General features: G+C 41.6%; 1 protein-coding gene across 1 annotated transcript in view; it reads left to right on the forward strand.

Annotated features, from left to right (window-relative positions):
• LOC121658123 (A disintegrin and metalloproteinase with thrombospondin motifs 2-like) overlaps positions 1–18,541 on the forward strand; it is a 177,625-nt gene that overhangs the window by 113,647 nt on the left and 45,437 nt on the right. Inside the window, exons 4-5 of the mRNA XM_042014622.1 lie at positions 3,950–4,152; positions 15,108–15,191. Of these exons, the coding sequence (XP_041870556.1) occupies positions 3,950–4,152; positions 15,108–15,191 (287 nt within the window). The remainder of the gene's footprint in view (positions 1–3,949; positions 4,153–15,107; positions 15,192–18,541) is intronic.

Consider the following 18,541-nt stretch of genomic DNA (forward strand, 5'->3'; position numbering starts at 1 on the left):
TGCTTCAGTAACTCAGAGCAGCTGTTTGAGCTTTGCCTGCCATGATGGGTGAGGCAGAATCAGGAGATGTCATGTAATTGGGTTTCCATAAAGAACATGATATCAAACATTCATGAACAAGGTGAAAATTCCCAGAAAATAAGGTGGTGTCATCCCAAACTGTTGCAGATGGAGAATTCTTCTGAAGACCTGCAAAGGCAATACTAATTTACAACGTGGGCACTTTTTATTCCTTCTCTGGAAGATGGTCTGCAGTTGTAGGAGAAAATTACTGAAACACCACTGAGTTTTTAGCTGGCATTAGAAAAAAAGAGGGGTTGAGGGATTTTTTTGGATGAACTGTTAGAGTGCTGCTGTCTTTTGATTTATTTTGAATGAGCAGCAAAAGTGAAAAATAGAAGCTTGTCTCTGAGTGGTTAATTTTCACAAATGTGAATTTTTCCTAGCAGGAGCAAGAGGGTTTCAACACAGGCTGTTGTGAGGCTCTGCAAATGCTCTCCATCTCTCTTGGGAGATGGAGAACAAAGTTGGCACCAATAATTAGTGGCTGATTTGGCAAAAGCTGCTGAAAATTGATATCTGAGGCAGAGGTCCTGGGATGATTTAGTAAAACAGTGCAGTTTGAGATTACTTTTGTGATGTTAGTGTTCAAAGTGCAGGGGTGATCAGAAGCAATGTAATGTGCAAAATGTGAAGCAGGAATATGGTGTCTTATTTAGTTCTTTATGCTTTCTCTTGAGCTTTTCTAGCCTATTGTTAGCAGTACAATGATACAGCAAAGTTACTGATGTTAACTAAGGAAAGTTGAGATGCCAAAACACCACAAATTTCTCATTTACTACAGATGGAGCTTTGTTTCTCTTTGCTAAGATAGGGGTATTAATTTCACTTGGATGTAACTGTCATTTAGGAGCAAATCCAACATGGAAATAACATCGCATGGTCCAGAAAATCCAGCAATTCATCATTCAAGATCCTGAGAGGCAGAGCAGCACTGGAGGAGGACTCTGTGGGGTTTGTGGTCAGGCGTGTGTGGAGGCATCCCTGCCCATCTGGGGACAGCCTCCGGGAAAGAGCACTGGGTGGGAAGTTGGGATATGAACCAGAAATCTTGCAGCTACTGTTGTAAATGTTTTGAGCTGTGTTTCTGGTCTTGGGATGGTTCCAGCACCAGCTGGAGCCAGTGTGGCTTTCTTTCTGCTGGGAAACACATGGGGTTGGTGCCTCAGAGGTACCAGTGCCCACTGGATGTGTTGTCTTGAGATGGAACAGTTGAGGGGTGAAGGTAACTGTGTGTATGGGGAATTTTTATGGTCCAAAGAAAATTTAAAGTGGTTGGTTGGCACCTACTGGCAGTGAGATGACTTCCAAGGAACATCCTGGTAACTTTTCTCAGGAGTTGGCAGGACTGTAGGGACTACAGTGTGACAGTGATGAAGTGAGCAGCAAAGAGGGAGGACAGGCAGTTTTCACTGCAGGATGGTAGGATCACATTTTGCCTCTGGCTGATTTACTCACAGCAGGAATAAAGACACCGCACCAGGAGTTAGTTTGACACATAAGGGAAAGAAATGAAAGCACAAAAGCTCAGATACCTTGACAGCCAATCACCCACCCAAATAACAGCCCACTAGCCAGCAGAGCTTCCTGTCCACAGCCTCACTGCAGGGCTCAGGCTCTCCCTCTACCCAGCACTGCTGTTCTGCAGTAGCACCTCTGATAGCTTTGCCTTGCTGCTGATTGCTTTAGCTTTTTATGAGCAGCAGAGAGAAGACATGACCTGCAACCCCTGCCAGTCTAGGCTTACTTTCTTACAGATCTTTTAAGATTTATGCTCAAATTTTACAGTAACTGTGATTTTTCTTGTAGATCATGAATATATGATTGCCTCATGGTCCCACAGTGAGTCCCCACTGTGATGGCTTGGTCACTACTTCTGAGCATTAGCTAGGAAATTTTAACACTGAAGTTTTCCTGATGGAGTAAACCACAAGGCAGGGCTGGAGCTGGCTGCCTGGCAGGTCTGGAGCCTGATAAAGAGCTGCCTCCATTGCTGCCAGGCCAGGCTCATTCGCCCTCCATGGTTTATGTGGGAGTGACAGCTGGGCTCTTTGTGAAGAATGAATTTTCATGCTGAATCATGGATTCTGATCAGACTAATTTTAAAAGCTTGTGGCCCCAGGAGCAGAAGCTGGAGGGAGCCTTGAGGCTGGCAATGAGAACGTGGTGGTTGTGCTTGTTAACTACATTAAACGTTGCTGTTTGGGGAGAAGGACATGGGGGCTCCATGGGGATGTAGGATCATGACGTGGGACCTTCTCTCTGTCCACTGAGCAAGGGGAGCCCTGCCAGTGCAGCACAGAGGAGATCCCTGCAGCTGTGGATCTCAGGACAAGCGTGTCCTTGAAGCTTGCTGGAAAATGGCAAGAAGCTGCGTCTTTCAGGGGCTGTCCTTTGCCTGGAGGTCTCTCCAAAGAGGACAGAGACCAGCTTCTCACCACACAAGGCACAGCCTGGGGCCCGGGGCAGTAACGATTGCTCCGTGTGGGTTGGGGATGCCTGGTGTGTGTCCCTGCGGGCAGCCGGAGGCTGTGCAGGTCGGTGTGTTGTTCTCACCTCAGTGGGGAGCTGTGGGGCACTCTACTGGGGCTGCACATTGCCCAGCACCTGCTGACACAGCAGCCTGAGGCTGCGAAGTTCAGGCAAGAGCACAGATGTTCTTGCGATGAGCTCAGTGATCTGGTGACTCATTCCCTTCCCAAGCAGCCACTTTTGATGTGAAAACTTCAATAAATGAAAATGGAGAATCCACTTTTGTAACATTTCCAAGAGCTATTTCTCATTTCTGGTTTGAAGGTGACGGCTTGGGCTTCCTCCCTTTGCTTCCCAATATATTTCTGTGAATGAAGCATTGGGACCTTTACTCAACTCACAGCCCTCTCACCACCTTTGCTGACCTCTCCAAGCGAGTCTTTCCTGACATTTGCTAAAATCAAGAGGTTTTTAGTGGTGATTCTAGTCTCTTGTAATGCAAATGGTAATAATGATATTAATACTAATCATTGTTTTTCTGTACGATGAAATGTCAAGATTCCATATTTTCAAGTTAATTTTTAGTGGGTAAGTGCCACATTAAGCATGTCCATCTTGTCAGAGAACATGCTTTTCATATCACAGGAACTGTTAGAAATTATTAGTAATGAAGGGGACAACTGTCGTGCCTGGTGGGTTGGTCTTTGACATGCAGTAATGCAAAGTGACATGGAAAATTCAGAATGAAGGGTGTAAAGCTGCTCAAAAAATTGTGGAAGTTGCTATAAATTAATTAATCTTGTATCTAAAATGTGGTACTGAGCTGTTGTGATAAATAGGATCCATGTTACTACTGTTGGATTGCATGTGTGTAACTAGGAAAGGAGCTGATGGGCTGAGGCCAGGAGGACTGGTTTGGTGGTACCTGCCTGGATAGCAAAAGGTTGTAGTGGCAACTGCACTTACCTTGAAATAGGAGTCTGTGGGCAGTAAGATCAGACTTTGAGGTATGTGTCTATCTTTAACTGTTCTAAATAGAGGCTATCCTGGGTAGCACAGGATCCCTGGACAGTGTATTTCTGTCAGAAGTACTTTTAAGCAACAAGTATTTTACTGCAAACAGCTCCATTCTTCTCATCAAGATTCTCATCATTGGTATGACTTCTCTTTTGGGCCTGTATTTATTATGCAGTATTACTTTGTAGAAAGTATTGCTTTTACTTTGCAAAATAAAAACATTTTAGGCCATATTTCTCTCTCAATTAGGTAATTTTTAATTGACATTACATGAAACTAATATATCATTATTAGCTCTTACATAACACTTAGAACATAACAAATACTGCTACTTCAAATTTGTCTTAGCTGAAACCTGAACCTCTCCTGGCTGATAACTCATTTGTCTGTTTGATTTCAGCCTCCAACCTCACTGGTTTGGACAATCTCGACAGCGTGCTGGGCCTTGTTGAAGAGCAGGTGCAGAGATCGAGGCAGCGCCGTCGAAGGCACGCGACAGAGGATGATTACAACATTGAGGTCCTCCTGGGGGTTGATGACTCAGTTGTTCAGTTCCATGGGAAAGAACATGTTCAGAAGTACCTGCTGACCTTGATGAATATTGTGAGTACAGCCCTGCGTGCTGCCTGGCAGGAAGGCTCTGAAAGGGCTGGGAATGTAGGTTGGGTAAGCCACTTGAATAAGAAGTAAAAGATTTTTCTCGTGGTAGGAGAAAAAATAACTCTAGGAGGGAAATCCAGGCCACTTTCAGAAAATCCAATAGGGGAGAAGCAAAAAAAAAAAAAAAAAAAAAAAAAAAGGAACCAAGACAGAAGCTGAATGTGGGACTGTTAAAATGTTCAAAGTCCTGCTTATGTACTTTGGTGGGTGGGGACACAAGGTCAGGGGCTCAGGTTTTTGGAAGTCATTATGTTTTAGCTGTATATTCCCTTAATCTAAGCTTCCTGCTGAGGAACACAGTTTGAAGAACTGTCTTCAAATAAGGTTCTAACAGAAATTACAGTTGGCTTTTACATTTTTAAAACTACTCAGCTAAATTCTTTGATTTCTCAACAGCCACTTTAGGTCCCAGGGCACCTCCCCGCTCCTTGTTCACACTGCAGTAAGATGTTATGCAGTATAACACTGAGCTTTCTTAAATTGATTTAGTATTTACTCCATGACTGACATCTTTAGGTTTCCTTAGTTAAATATTTAATCTTCAGAACCATAGTCTGTGCAACAAACTATATAGTGTAGGAGTGATGAAAGGAGACACTGGGGAATATTGTGTTTGAAAGAATCACTTTTTATTTCTAAATATCAATGCAGCAGTCCTCTAGTACCCCAGACAGTAAGCAAGGATGCTATTTTTTAGAAAAGAACCAAGACTTGAAAAATCATCCCAGATCAAAACCAAAATAGATTTTATTCTTTTGCCCAAAAAATAGAAGTAAATGATAGCCCCCCTAAAAGGCAACTCATTTGGGGATGACTTTCTTCCTTCTCCTTCCCATCTGAAATAGGAGTCTTTTCTCAATAAGACACACTTCTGAAAAAGCTTTGGGCTCAGTGAATGTGTGTTCTTAGTAAAATAGTGTTGAGTAAAAATTTGTAGGTCTGCTCTGTTTTTGACAAATGGAGTCTGACTGCTGAAGTTTACAGTTGTGTCAAGAGGATGAGCCTGTAGATGACTCCTTTCACTTTACAAAACACAGAGGCAGAAATCCAGGCTATTAGGTAGATTTGCCTGGGATGTAGTTTTTCCAAGATATATTTTTTCAATTACGAAGCTTGGTTTTTTCTTTCTTTATTATGTTCTTTTAGCAATGTGCACAATATCACTGTTTTTCATTTTAAATGAGAGCTGGAATACAATTTAAGAAAATCCCCTGTGTGATATAAATTCAGTTATGACTTTTTGGAACAGCATTGTAAATAGTTAAAAACCTGCCCTAACACTGGAGTTATGGGGTACTTGGTGTCTGCTCTGATGGCTGTAAATGCATATATTCTAACAGAAATGACATAGTGAATTTCATTTATTTGTGTGGTTTGTTTCCTCTGAGGCTTAAAACAAAGTCTACAGTGAAACAGATGGTTTTATGCATCTCTAAATTAACAAGTCAAACAGGCCAAACCAGGAATGTGGCAAACAAGCCAAAATAGATTAAACAGGACTCTTTACTTATCATCTCACTTAAATCTATTTTTAAGGATTAAAATATACAGTAATGGTAAAGAAGCCATAAATGTTCCAGCTCTGGAATATACTTTTTCCTAATTTTAGTAAACCATCCAAGACACAAATTGCAAGAAATAACAACTCTTAAGCAGCCTGTCTCTGCAAGTGGTTTAGAAAGTGCAGCCTGTGTAACCATCCCCACAGGGCACAGCAGCTCTTGGCATAGGCAGCAATTGTTCTGTTGAGAGCTCTGAGGTACAAGCATGTCTTTTGGGGACTGAGGATGTGTCCCATGCCTTGTGCCCAAATTCGAGGAGCTGTTTGAAATCCCCAAGGCCTCTTGAGAGGCTCTGGATAATCACTGGCAGTCATCAGTGTTGTCCTATTCTTTCCTTCAAAACTCAGCTGGTTTCTAGACTTTGTATTTTAGCAGAGGGGTGGGTGATGGTAACCAGTGCTGTTTCCAGCTCTAGCACAGATAGGCAAGAGGACTTTGTTACTGCAGATGGTGGTGCTGGGGACCTGTATTGTGTCAAGGGACATCACAGTGCAGAACCTCTCCTTCCCCTCGGCAAGGCAGCTCCAGCTCTTGCCCTCATTACTAGATGGGTACAAGGTATAATTCTGTGTAGAACATGGCTTTGGTCTTCTTTCCTGAGATTCACAGTGATTCCCCCATTGTCCTCTCTTCTACCTCTTTGAATAGTTGGGGGTTTTAATTTAGAAAATGACCCCAATATAAAAGGCTTTGGGGTCCCTGGCTGTTGGGGGTCACATGTATGCAGTGTGTTTCTGATGAGATGTGTAGGTCCGAGGTCACTGAAAAAGAAGAGACAGCTACAAACAATTCCAGCTGTATTTTTAAATCTAATCAGAGATCCTCTCATTACCATCAGATTGTGTGTACCCTGCTGGTTTTAGGATGCAATCAATTAGCTTCGTGTAGTAACAAGGCATAGAATCAATTAGCTTTGTATGGTAACGAGGTAGTAAGCATATAATCAAGAATGCATGGTAACAAAGTAAAATAATAGTGTAGGTGTTTACTGGAGATAAAACAGGTGATCAAATAGTTGAATTTCTGAGGTTCCAAAAATGTAATAAATCTTAGGTGAATTGCCTCTCCTGGGGCAAGACATTACTTTCCCAGAAGCAACTCTGAGCATGGTTGCTTCTCCCGCTGTGTTTGATCTCCTTGTGTGTGATGGCGTGAACAGTTGTCCTTAACTAACTTTTCCCAGGGATCATGGGTGGAACCCTACCACCAACCCAATCAAAACAATATTTCTTTTTTTTTTTCAAGCCCAGTGCAATGACTGCAAATTCAGTAAAATCTGTTTTGTGCAGCTTAAGTGATGTGTTACAGTCCACACCTAAAAGCCATGAAGTGAGAAAAAACAGGGGCTGGGTGTCCTGGATATCTTGAATAGCTGTGCTAATATTTATCCCAAAGTTTGGAAATGAAGTCACTCCCAAACAAATGGTGATAGATGCCAGAGGATTTAACACATTGGGCTGCAGCCACGTATTGTCTGACTGTGCGCCAGCCGTTCCACTGCAGTGAGCTCGGCCTCATGCCTCCTCTTTTTCATTCTCCAGTCATTTCCTCTGGAACTCTAGTTTCTCTTGACCTCGTCTCTTTTGTCTGCTCAGCACCATGGGGACATTCAGTCACCTTTGGAAAATATGCCATGATTTTCTCTTTAGAGACCCTCGGCTGCCTCTCGCTTGCACCATTTTCATTTGTACGTCATGCTGTGTTTTTTCCTGGGAAGGATATTGGCCTGCACAGTCCTCTGCATTTCCAAGCGTGAGCCCACACATTGCACAAATTAACTTTGTATTTATAGCATGCAGGAGCATTGCTACAGAGGAGAGATATTTGGGTGGATTCTTGTAGCTCTTTACTTACTCAAGAACGTAGAAGGTAATTCAATTTCAGCAAGAAGGCATCTCAAACCCCCAGTAATTCTATCTGCTTGTATAATGGTTTGGGAAACATTAGGAAAGTGCAAGGCTAGAAGTGGCATTGGAGAATTACCTTGCTGGTTGGGAAAGAAAAGGTTTTCACTGCAGGATGCTTTGGGAGGAGGAGAAGGGTGCTGAATGGATGTCATTGAGTTGAATGGCTTGGATGGGTGCACTGATCACAGGGTGAAAAAACTGGCTGGATGGTCAAGTCCAAAGGGTGGTGGTGAACGGAACCAAATCCAGTCGTCAGCCAGTCCAAAGTGGTATTCCCCAGGGCCAGCAGTGTTTAATATCAGTGATCTGGATTAGGGAATTGAGCGCATCCTCGGTACACGTGCAGGTGCACCAAGGTGGATGGGAGTGTTGATCTGCTGGAGGGCTGGGAGACTCTGCAGTGCGATCTGGACATGGCCTCAAGCTGCTCCAGGAGATGTTTAGATTGGATATTTGGAAAAATGTCTTCATGGGAAGGGTTGTCCAGCATTGGAACAGGGTGCCCAGGGAAGTGATGGAGTCACCATCCCTTGAGATGTTTAGAAGATATTTGGATGTGGTGCTTGGAGATGTGGTGTTGTGGTGGCCTTGTCAGTGCTGGGTTGATGGTTGGACTTGATGATCTTAAAGAGCTTTTCCAAGCTAAAGTGTTCATTGACTCTGAAGTGGGTGTTGTTGGTAGCCACCCCTGGTGCTGAAATTCTCTGATCATTTCATAACCCTCTTAAAAGTAGTTTCCAGGGTTAAGCAATTTTCAGGGGTAAAAAATATTTTAATTTCTTTTCCATTGTTTTACTGTAAAAGGACTGATATTACAATATTTATATATATTCATGTAATGGATATATGGCCAAAATATTTGTGATACCAAACTCCATCTCCTCAAAGTAGCTAAGTGCCTAATTGCTGGTATTTCAAAGGGAGATAGACCCTAAATAGGATTTATGCCTCACTCTGGGCTAGATTTATCTGAGTATTTAGTCATTTACTTGCTTTTGAAATCAGTGAGAATCAGAATTAAAAATTAACTCATGGGATTTTGTATCCCCCGGCCTTCAAGTGAAACTTCAACTCCAGAACAAATACATTAAACAACTTTTCATTTGAATAACTGAAATCAATGAGAGTTATGCAGCTGGGGGCTTTGGAAAGTCCCTGGAGTCTTTCACCTGCATCTTTCAGCACTACACATGTCTTTGAAATTGTGGCCCTGAGGCGCTGTTGAATGTGTTATCTGTCCTCTTTAATAGGATGTACATGATACTACTATTATAGATGAGATTTCTGCTCTCATATCTCTGGCTGATGAGGGATGAAGATTTGCAGGTACAGAACAGCAAGTCCCTAATGAGAGGAAAGGGCAGAAATGCCATCGGTTTCTAACTGACAGTTGGATAAAAACCTGAAAGCATGTCTAATTCAAGCTGTTAAAAAGAAAGTGATGATTGAATACATTGAAATAATGGTGCTCCCTATCTTCAGAATCACGCTTTTTAAACTAAAAAGCATTTTTTTTAGACAGCAAGGATAGTTCAATAATGCAGAATTTGACTGGATTTTTGAAAATTAAATAATTCATAAGCTCCAATGCTCATTATTTAAAATAAGTTTATTTTAATACGGGCACTTTAAATTTGAACTAACTCTAAGAAGTTCCACAAATAACAAATGTAAGTCCAACTCTATTCATCTGAGGGACTTGAGCTGTCAGTAGCTGAATTACAGCTTGTTTGAAAGTTTAAATATATGTATGTGAGTTAACTCCACCTTTTGACTGTTCATTATAAACCAGTAGCTGTGGCTGGTGTGAACAGTGTCTGAAGAGGCCTCCATGAGGTTATTTTTGTTCATTATCTTGATTGCCACCCTACAGCGGAAGCTGTAATTGTGATTGGGCATTCAGGGGCTCCTGCAGGAGAGACCCTCTCAGAACTCTTAGAGGTTGTGCTCATTTTCACAGGGATAGTATTCCCAGTGTCAATTAGGTGAGCATTGCTCATTATTGGTAACTGGAATGTGCCTTGCTGCCCTATCACACAGGTTTTGGTACCGTCCTCAAGGTAGAGGGTAGGTACTGTTAAAAGACAGATTTTTTCCTTTACTCCAAATACCAACATGAGCTTTAGCCACAAAGCTAGTCCCTTTCAGCCAGGGACTTCTGAGTTGTGACAGTGTGGTTTGTGTGATGGAGTGTGGATAATTAGGATCAGCTTTCAACTTCTGGATGCTTTTCTTAACCAAACCACTTAGAATTCAAGAGGTCATCATATTTATTACTTTGACACCACACCCCTATCCCTTGTAGTAAAGTGATAAATCAGTCTCCTTAATTATTTTATGATGCTATAGTTGATTTTATTAACGTGATCTTGAGACAGTAATTCAGAAAAATACTGAGTCTGTTGGTGCAAAGGTAATTTACAGTGTTTAGAGAAACTTCTCACAGGAGTGGTTTATGAGCAAGAATGAAAAGTTCCAAGAGCCTGCGGGAGGAACTAAGAAAAATAAATTAGTCATGAAGTCAGAAAACAAAGTCTATGACCTTTCTAAAGCCAATGTTACAGTCGAAGATGAGATAGAGACCCGTAACATGAAGCTACCTAGTGCCTTGCCAACACATCTGCTGGGGAATGTTTTTCATTTTGATCAGAAGCAGCTAACTTGGACTTGGTAACATCTACTGACTCTGACACCAGGGAAGGTAAATCAGGACTCAGACTCATATTTGCATAGAAAATGTGAGATTCTTATCTCTGTTTTGCAATGTACATTGCCAAGCTCTTGTAAAACTGCCTGGTGTATGTGGTTTTGAGCAGAATGATAGATGTTTTCCAAATGTGAGATCACAGTTTGACCTTTAAGTTTCATGTGTGTTGTGTGCTTTCATTCTTCTTTTTTCCTTGTGATGCTCAACAAAGATTTCAGGAAAAAAAAAAGAGTTCCTCTCTGAGGAAATGAGGAAATGCCTTGTAAGGACTAGAAAGGGAGACTAGGAGCCCTTGATTTTGCCTTATGACTTTCTGTGTGACCATAGCACATCCACCAGAGGAATTGATGTAATGTTATTCCTGTGAGATTAAGATAAAGCTTTGGGAATGTCAGAAATGCTCATTTGGAATCTTCAAAAGCATAAAGGAGGTGATGAAAATCTAAGAGCATAGTGGTGTTTGAAGTGGGACCACAGAAAAATAAAGTGAGAGGGGAACGCTTTTGGGAGGGTCAGATTACAGAAGTTTATGCTCAGTATCCACCATGACATTTCTGGTTCCTATTCTGTAATTCAAAACAGACGTTTCTTACAGAAATAGACAATCACTGGATGCCCACCAGGCACCAAGGCTTTGCTGCAGACAATTATGATCTGATGAATGAGCTGCATCTTGGGCTGGGCTCTAACAATGGCTTGCCAGGAGCTCTGCCATCCCACAGGGAAGGAACTGATGCTCTCCAGCTCCTCCAGTATCACTCTGGCAGAGATCCATGCATGGTCTCAGCTCTGCCTGGGAGCACATAGCCATCAGTAATTTCTGCAACAGTAGTTGTGTAAGGATGCTGGGTGATCAAAGGGCAGGCTAATCAGCTCGGATGGATCAGCAATTTGTGGTGGCTGCAAAACCAGATGGCTCTTGGTTTGTGCCCTCTCCAAATGGTCAGATGTGCCCTCTGATTGCTGCTGTCACTGGGTCGGGGCCGTTTGACACTGATGTAGCCCGAGGTTGAAGCTGTTGAATGTCCAACAGGGGTGTGTGCTCGGTAGCCCGAGGGAGCAGTGCTTACCCGGGCGTAAGGAGCAATCCATGGAGCCGCCTCAGGATGAACCCGATGGTTTATGGTTCAGGAGCCGCATTGTGATGAAATGATCTGCCTTTTGCATAGCAGATACTAACAAACTCTGCAAGGCTGGGAACTCCTTCAAACTGCATGAATTAGTTTGCTGATGATTTGCCAAAATATGCAGATTATTCTCCTATGGCGCATTGGTTTAATTGGGGATCCAGGGAACCACCTGACTTTCCCTAAAAATCCTGCCAGCTCTATCAGCATGTAACCTGCTCTGCACCAAGACTAGCAGAACTGCAGGCTGTTGATTACTATTTGTGTTACAGGAGCTTTCAAAATTCCCTTTTAGGGTTGGGCCCTGCTTTGCTCAGTAATCAAAACTTTCCAGTGCTTCTTTTACCAAGCATGAGACACCTCACAGGCGCTTGGCTTGCCTTTGGCTTTTTGATGTATTCTATGTGCTTACTGTGCTGACTTGAAACTTGCTCAAGGCAGAAGAATTATAAAATTAGCAGAGAGGGACAGATGAAAAAAAGTAAATAAAGTCTTTGTTTTTCTTATGTAGCACCAATCTGTGCCAGCCTGATTTCTACACAGAAACTTTAAATAGAAATGCATGTTTTCCTTTGAAATATCCCAGAAAAAGAAACCAAAGATATCCCAAAATAGTTCGCAAACTACAATAGCTTGATGAAAGTCTCTTTACAGTGTTTCACTGTGCTTTGAATTCTTTGAGATTTACCCAGCCTTCTTCATCACCCTCTATAAATGCTGAATCACTATAGGACATCTACCAAGATTTAATGCATTCACTGCCTTCAGTTCAGGAGCTGGGATTTTGGGATGGTCTCTGTATACATTTTTTTTTCCTGTGCAGCAACTTACTTTTGGACTTACTGATCTAAGAACAACAGGAGATTGACGCTGGCTTTTCTTCTGTTGGTATTAATCAGAATGTCCTGCTGAAGTACATGGAGATGCAGTGCTGGAAAAGTACTTGAACTCTTTTTCACAGCCGTGTGTATTTATTGCACAGACATCTGAACATGTATCTCCATTGTCTGATTGTCTCTGCTTTCAAAATAGGTTTCAAAGTTTAAGTTGCTCTCAAGCCTGAAGCTTTCTGATTGCACAGGCTGGTTGGTAATTTTCTGCCTGATACATTGAGCTGCATTAGCTTGACTCTGCTTTCCTGTTAGAATAAGAGGTGGAAATATGGAGAATCTGAACTAGGGATTGTGGTGGCCCTTTCAGTGTGTGCACTTTTCACGAACCTTTGAGAGCACAACATTCGCTTGGATCTTGTATCTCTAACAGCTTCCTGAAACAAATAGGTGTGATTTAGGCTGTGCTGAAGAAAGAGAAAAGCATCTATTTCAGCACATTATCTGTGTGCAGTGAGACACTCCTAGCAAACCACAGTTTAGCTCAGAGAAAGATGCTGTGTGATGAGGGCTTGGGCTCATCCTTATTAATGAAACCAAGACCCAGAGCTTTGAATTGGCCCACTGTCTTGCAGAAAATCCAGGATCCCAGGAGAATCAAGCAGCTTTTTACAGTGCTTGTGCTTTTCTGTTCATTCAGTTTGTTTGTTAGATGTCATTTGCATGAATAGTCAAACAATGTTTTAATTCTGTTCCATCAATGTTTTCAAGCCAAGTTTCCTTTTGGCACACGACAGCGATACAGTTGTTCGGTTACTCAACGATTGTTAAAAGAGGCTTAGGTTAAATACAGGAAGTTAATGAGAGAGCAGTGTGCACCAATTTGGATTATGCTTTATGAACTAATTAAATACTTATTTACATGCTGTGTTTACTGTCCTCTATACACAGCAGTTTTTGTTTAGTACTCATTTCATGTACAGGTAGTTTACAGCTTATTTCAACCTCATATTCTTGATGTGAGTGCTCTCTCCCACCACACAAAGAAGGAGCTAAATATCCCTGCCTCCCTTGACAACATTCAAGGGTCTTTTTCCTGGGTGAAAAAATTTTTGGAAAGCAAAATATGTTTATGTCTTACCTCTTTATAACCTGTGTTCAGCAATGGTCCTCAAAGTAAAAATAAGAGAGTTTTTAAAATTTCAGAATATAAAGTTAGTCTTCTAAAGTCTCATTTAAACATGCAAAGAGATGATCTGATTTCTAGAGGGGTTGTTTACAAAGCAGATCTGAACATAACCAGCTCCTTCTACACTGCAACAAAAACAGAAGCCCCTGAAGCCACTCATAGCCATGGGCTCCTCATCCATCATCTTAATCCAAGGATCCGCTTACACATCAACCAGTAACGAGCCTGGGTCCCAGGCATCCCCCAGAATGTTCCCCAGGTGTCCCTGGAGGGTGTGAGCCTCCTCCTGGAGCTGTGGTTCAGCAGGACACTCAGCACTGTTGAAAACCTGGATGTCTACCAGGCATAAAATAAGGCTCTTCTGTCAAAAAATACTGATGAAACAAATTAAAATTCGCTTTAAAATGTCAGTGGGGATTGCTTAGCAAAACCTACACTGATGTATTTAATTTTAATGATTTTTGAAGAGATAAAATATGGGCCATTAAAACTGGGGCTGATTGAAGTAGCAGGACATTATTTACCATGTTTCAAATGGAAGGTTCCCTGAAAGTTATTTATTAGCTTGAAGTAATGAATCTCGTTTGTAGGAATAAATGAAATCTAGGTCCAACCAGCAAAGCAGTTCAGTTTGGTGCAACCTTTACTGAGGGAAGGAGGTTTAAGAAAAGGAGCTTGCCTTGCAGGGATCTCATCTGCCTCTTCTAATTTGTAAAGCTAAACTCCTGCCATTTGGCCAAGTCTCATGCAGTCTTCATCACCGAATACTTAAATCAGCCTCTTTAACAGTTAGTATTTGCCCAGCTTGCTTGTAGCAGTGTTTCCTAAGTAATCATTATTCATCCACATTTCATTCTGTACTCTAAATATTTACGGTTTTCTTTTCAGTGTTCCTGGGGTGATTTCCCCGTGTGCGTGTTCAGTTATGTAGCTCTGGTATATATAAAAAAGAAGACAGTTTTAATTTGCTGGCATTTTGTAGCTTTTGTTCTGCTTGCAAAGTTTAACACTGATGAGTTTTGACACACAATAAAGCCAGCCCATGTGCCTGACCAGCTTTTCGGGGAGGTACATCCTCTTGGCAGAGTGTGATGTGATGTGTCCCAGATGGAAGAGTTACAGGGTGCAGCTGAGCTGATCTGGTGAATGGCTCCTGGGAGAGAGGTCCTGTCTCTCTGCTCATTCATCCCCTTCCCTATGCATGGTCCTGCTCAGCAGAAAGATATTTGGGATTTTGCATGGATTCCCAGGCTCCAGTGGGCACACATGGGTCAGCTCAGCTGCATCATATGGGCACACCATGATAGCTCCAAGTCCAGTTAGGCTGGCACTTGTATACCTGCTAATCTGAAATCTCTGAGTATATGTTTATTTTAAATGATTCCCTAAATTATGGCCTGTTGGGAGACTACAACAGAGTTTGGAAAAAAAAACATTCCCTCTCTCATTAGTGGAATTTTTCATGTTCTAACTACGATCACAAAGTGGTGTCTGGCCTAATGATAGAGCATAAAAGGTACCGACTGTATCACTGTCTTCATAGTTACCATTGTTAAAGTGCTGAACTCTTTTGCAGGTTAATGAAATTTATCATGATGAGTCCCTGGGTGCTCACATTAACGTTGTCTTGGTGAGGATAATCCTGCTGAGCTACGGCAAGGTAAGGAAAGGTTAATTTAAATGGAGGACATCAATACCTATAGACTTCATTCTTTTATGAACAGTGCAGTTACTGGTGACATGTATTTGTTTTGTATTTTAATTCATATGTATTATCCTTACCAGTCCATGAATATAAAGAACTTTCATGATTATATATATATCTGTTTATCAATTGAACTTTACATTTCAAATAATTTCAATTTCTTCTGGGTTTCCCTGTGTCATTTAGAGTTACTGCTTAGCTCTGACAGTCTGTCTTTTCAGATGTTTGGAATAGTCTATGAAACATACAGAACATTTTAGGTCCTTAAGAAAACATAGCATGCTCTGGTAGAACTGTATGTAAGTAACAGTACACACAAGGTCAGCTCTGCATGGTGCTGATGGCTACAGCCTCTTTCTAAGAATTTGTTTATAGTTGTGCTTATAATCAGTGGAACTAAAGATGTGCTTAAAGTTAAATGGGAGTTCTGTGGTATAGGGGCCAGAAGGCAAGAGCTCTGCAGATCAAATCTGTAATTAAAAACATCAAGTGTTCTTTCTCTCAGTTTCTGTAGAAGGGGCTGCTCCACAGGCAAAACTTGGGTAAAGAGGAACAAAATGTTAAATGGGTTTCAAAAGTATTGATCTGTTCAGTACCTGTGTCCTGTTATTGCCAAGTCAACATCAGATTCCATGGAAACAGGAACAGGGCATTTCAAGTATGTTGGTAACTGCTTTGGTTAAGGACACGTGACTTTAGTGGTCTCCAGTGCAGCATCAGGCCCAGCTGCTCAGAGCAGGGTGCTAAAGCCTAATGTACCTTCCTGTGACTGGAGTTGCTGGCATTTGCACGTTCCTGTAGTTAACCTGGATTCTGGATGACTCCATGTCTGTTCATGGAAGTTGCTGAAATGCAGTCAGCAAAGAGCCAGTGCAGGTGGTGTCAGTAGTGAAGCTCCACTGGCATTCACCAGTTTACCCTGCTCAATATCAGCTGGGAATTTTCCTCCCTGGTGCAAATGAGGGAGCTCTGAGGTTTAGTCTGGACTCTGCTGGAGACTGATTACCTGGATGTGGGTTAAATTTTTCCGTTGGAGCTTACCCATCTGAGAACTAAACACACCAATCCATCTCTGCTTTTCCTGCGGTGATGATGGTGATGAGGTAGTTATGCATTTTGGATAAGCTTAATCAGATGTATGTCCTAAAATAAAAGCTGAAAAAGGTAATATTTGCCATTCTGTGATTGAAAGTTCATGGAGTGTGTAGTTAACATTGAATTACAAAATAGCTGAAATATCTTTGTGATTGCTGTAATGGCAAAAATTTGATTGCAGATTGACTTATGCATCTCTACAAACCTGATGTTGTGATAGTGGTGGAAGCCAGCAGAATTAGTACCTGGGCTAGTCACTTCTTCGCAGGGATTCACAGGGAATTGCATAATCCTTATGTGTGTCCATCTTTAGCCTTATAGATCTACACCAGTCTGAGCTCTGGTAACTTCTGCCATTTTCCTGATGGCAGACAGTGGCTACAGCAGTCATCATTCCATCTTAAGGATCTCTGTTTTCTTGTGAAGAGCAAAGCCTTGTCCATTTATAATTTGAAAGTTACCAGTTTCATATCCTTTAGAGATGAGAGTTGGGGTGGAGGACAAAAGCCATCATTTCTTGGTGGGTTTTCGGCCACATCACAGAAGCAGCATTTGCAGGTCTGTGTAATCTGCTTCTGGACATTCTGCTTCTGGATTCTACATCCATAGTCTACAGTGGACAGTGCTTTAGCTTCTGAGTTGTCCTGCTGGTATAGAATAATTCTACTATCACAAGCTTGCCTCAAAGATAATTTTTCTTGCATTTCTGTATCTGATTCTTGTTTACATGAAAGACAATCTATGGCTTTCTAAAAATAGTATAAAGAACATATAAAAGATACAATTTCAGAGCTCTTCTACTTTATGGTGTGGGGACCTACATGCCAGGCTGTTTAAGAATACATCCTTTTATGTTCATGTTTTTAAAGCTCCTGATCAGAGGACTAGTACCAGTGAGTAGAAGGTGAGGAGATTTTTCTTTAGAGGTTTGGGATAATTTAGCAGTGGAAAAGCAGAGAGAAGAAGTGTATAGTTCTTATTTTCTGAACCTGTTCTGAGGAATTAGAACAAAGCCTTGAATATTTTACTATCCCACACACCAGCACTAACAATTTTCAGGAATATATCTATTCAAAATACATAGTATTAAGTAGGGTACATGTACAAGTTAAGGCAGTGCATGAATTAAGCAGCCTGATTGGCTTCACAACATGAAAATGTTATCCCAGTCTTGTTTGAGTAAGCATTTCTTTTGAAAGCATGGAGCTGATACCTTCAGATTCATTTGCTTCACTGCAGGCAATTTATACATATTATCAAGGGTGCCATTTAAATAATCATAATAATTACATTATAGTACTGTAATTGATGAAGAATGCACCATCAACGTCAGGTTTATGACAGCACTCTCAATTATTGCCAATTCTCCACCCCTGAGCAGTCTTCTGCTGTATTGTGGATTTTTTTAGATGATTATATTATTTTATACAATATGTCATCTGCTGATAAGAATTATATGGACAATACTTGAGTTGCATAGCAACCAACTTTTCGCTGGTTCTTGTTTGAAGGTACTCCACTCCTTCAAATGGACTTATTTTTTAATATTCTCAAACACAGGCAACTGTACATGCAGAAGTTTCAGTAATTTCAGGAATAGAATTAATTGCCCTGGTAAAATGAAAAAATTGAAGATATTCCTTGGTGATCACATGCTGAAATTACTTCAGGGATGAATTCAAAAGATGTGACATGGTTTTACTGAATTAGCACTTTGTGTGAATTGTCACCTCAGGACTTTGAGGGGGTGGCAGGCTGAGCCCTGCCAAGAGCACCAGGCTTGGGCTCTGGTGCAGGCAGAGTGTGTCTGGGCTGGGGCTGGGGTAGCTTTGCAATATTTTGCTGGAGCTGCCAGCCTTTCCCTGACTCCCCACTTTTCTTGTAGTACTTTCAACAAATGATGTACCAGAGACTGATGTGAAGGCTTCAGCTGTGCCTTGCTGCTGCCCACTCATTTATCAATTCCATCATTAGGACAGAAAAATATGCTCTTAAAAGGCTGCTCCAGATCCGTGTTGGCTTTAGAAGCCACAATGCATTTCTCTGCATTTTCTTGACATCGACTTCCAAAGTTGCTGGCTTTTCTGATGTGATGGGATACTGCAAATAAGTGAACAGGGTACATGCAGTGCATTTTTCTTCAAATGGGAAAAAGATGAGCTGGCTCAATTCTGCCTTTTTGACTTCAGTAGTAGGAAGATTGGTTCCAA

The sequence above is a fragment of the Corvus kubaryi genome, unplaced genomic scaffold (genome assembly GCF_017639235.1).
Source record: "Corvus kubaryi isolate FWS band 111438036 unplaced genomic scaffold, C.kubaryi_AGA036_p1.0 split2-37374, whole genome shotgun sequence".
Classification (NCBI taxonomy): Eukaryota; Metazoa; Chordata; class Aves; order Passeriformes; family Corvidae; genus Corvus; species Corvus kubaryi.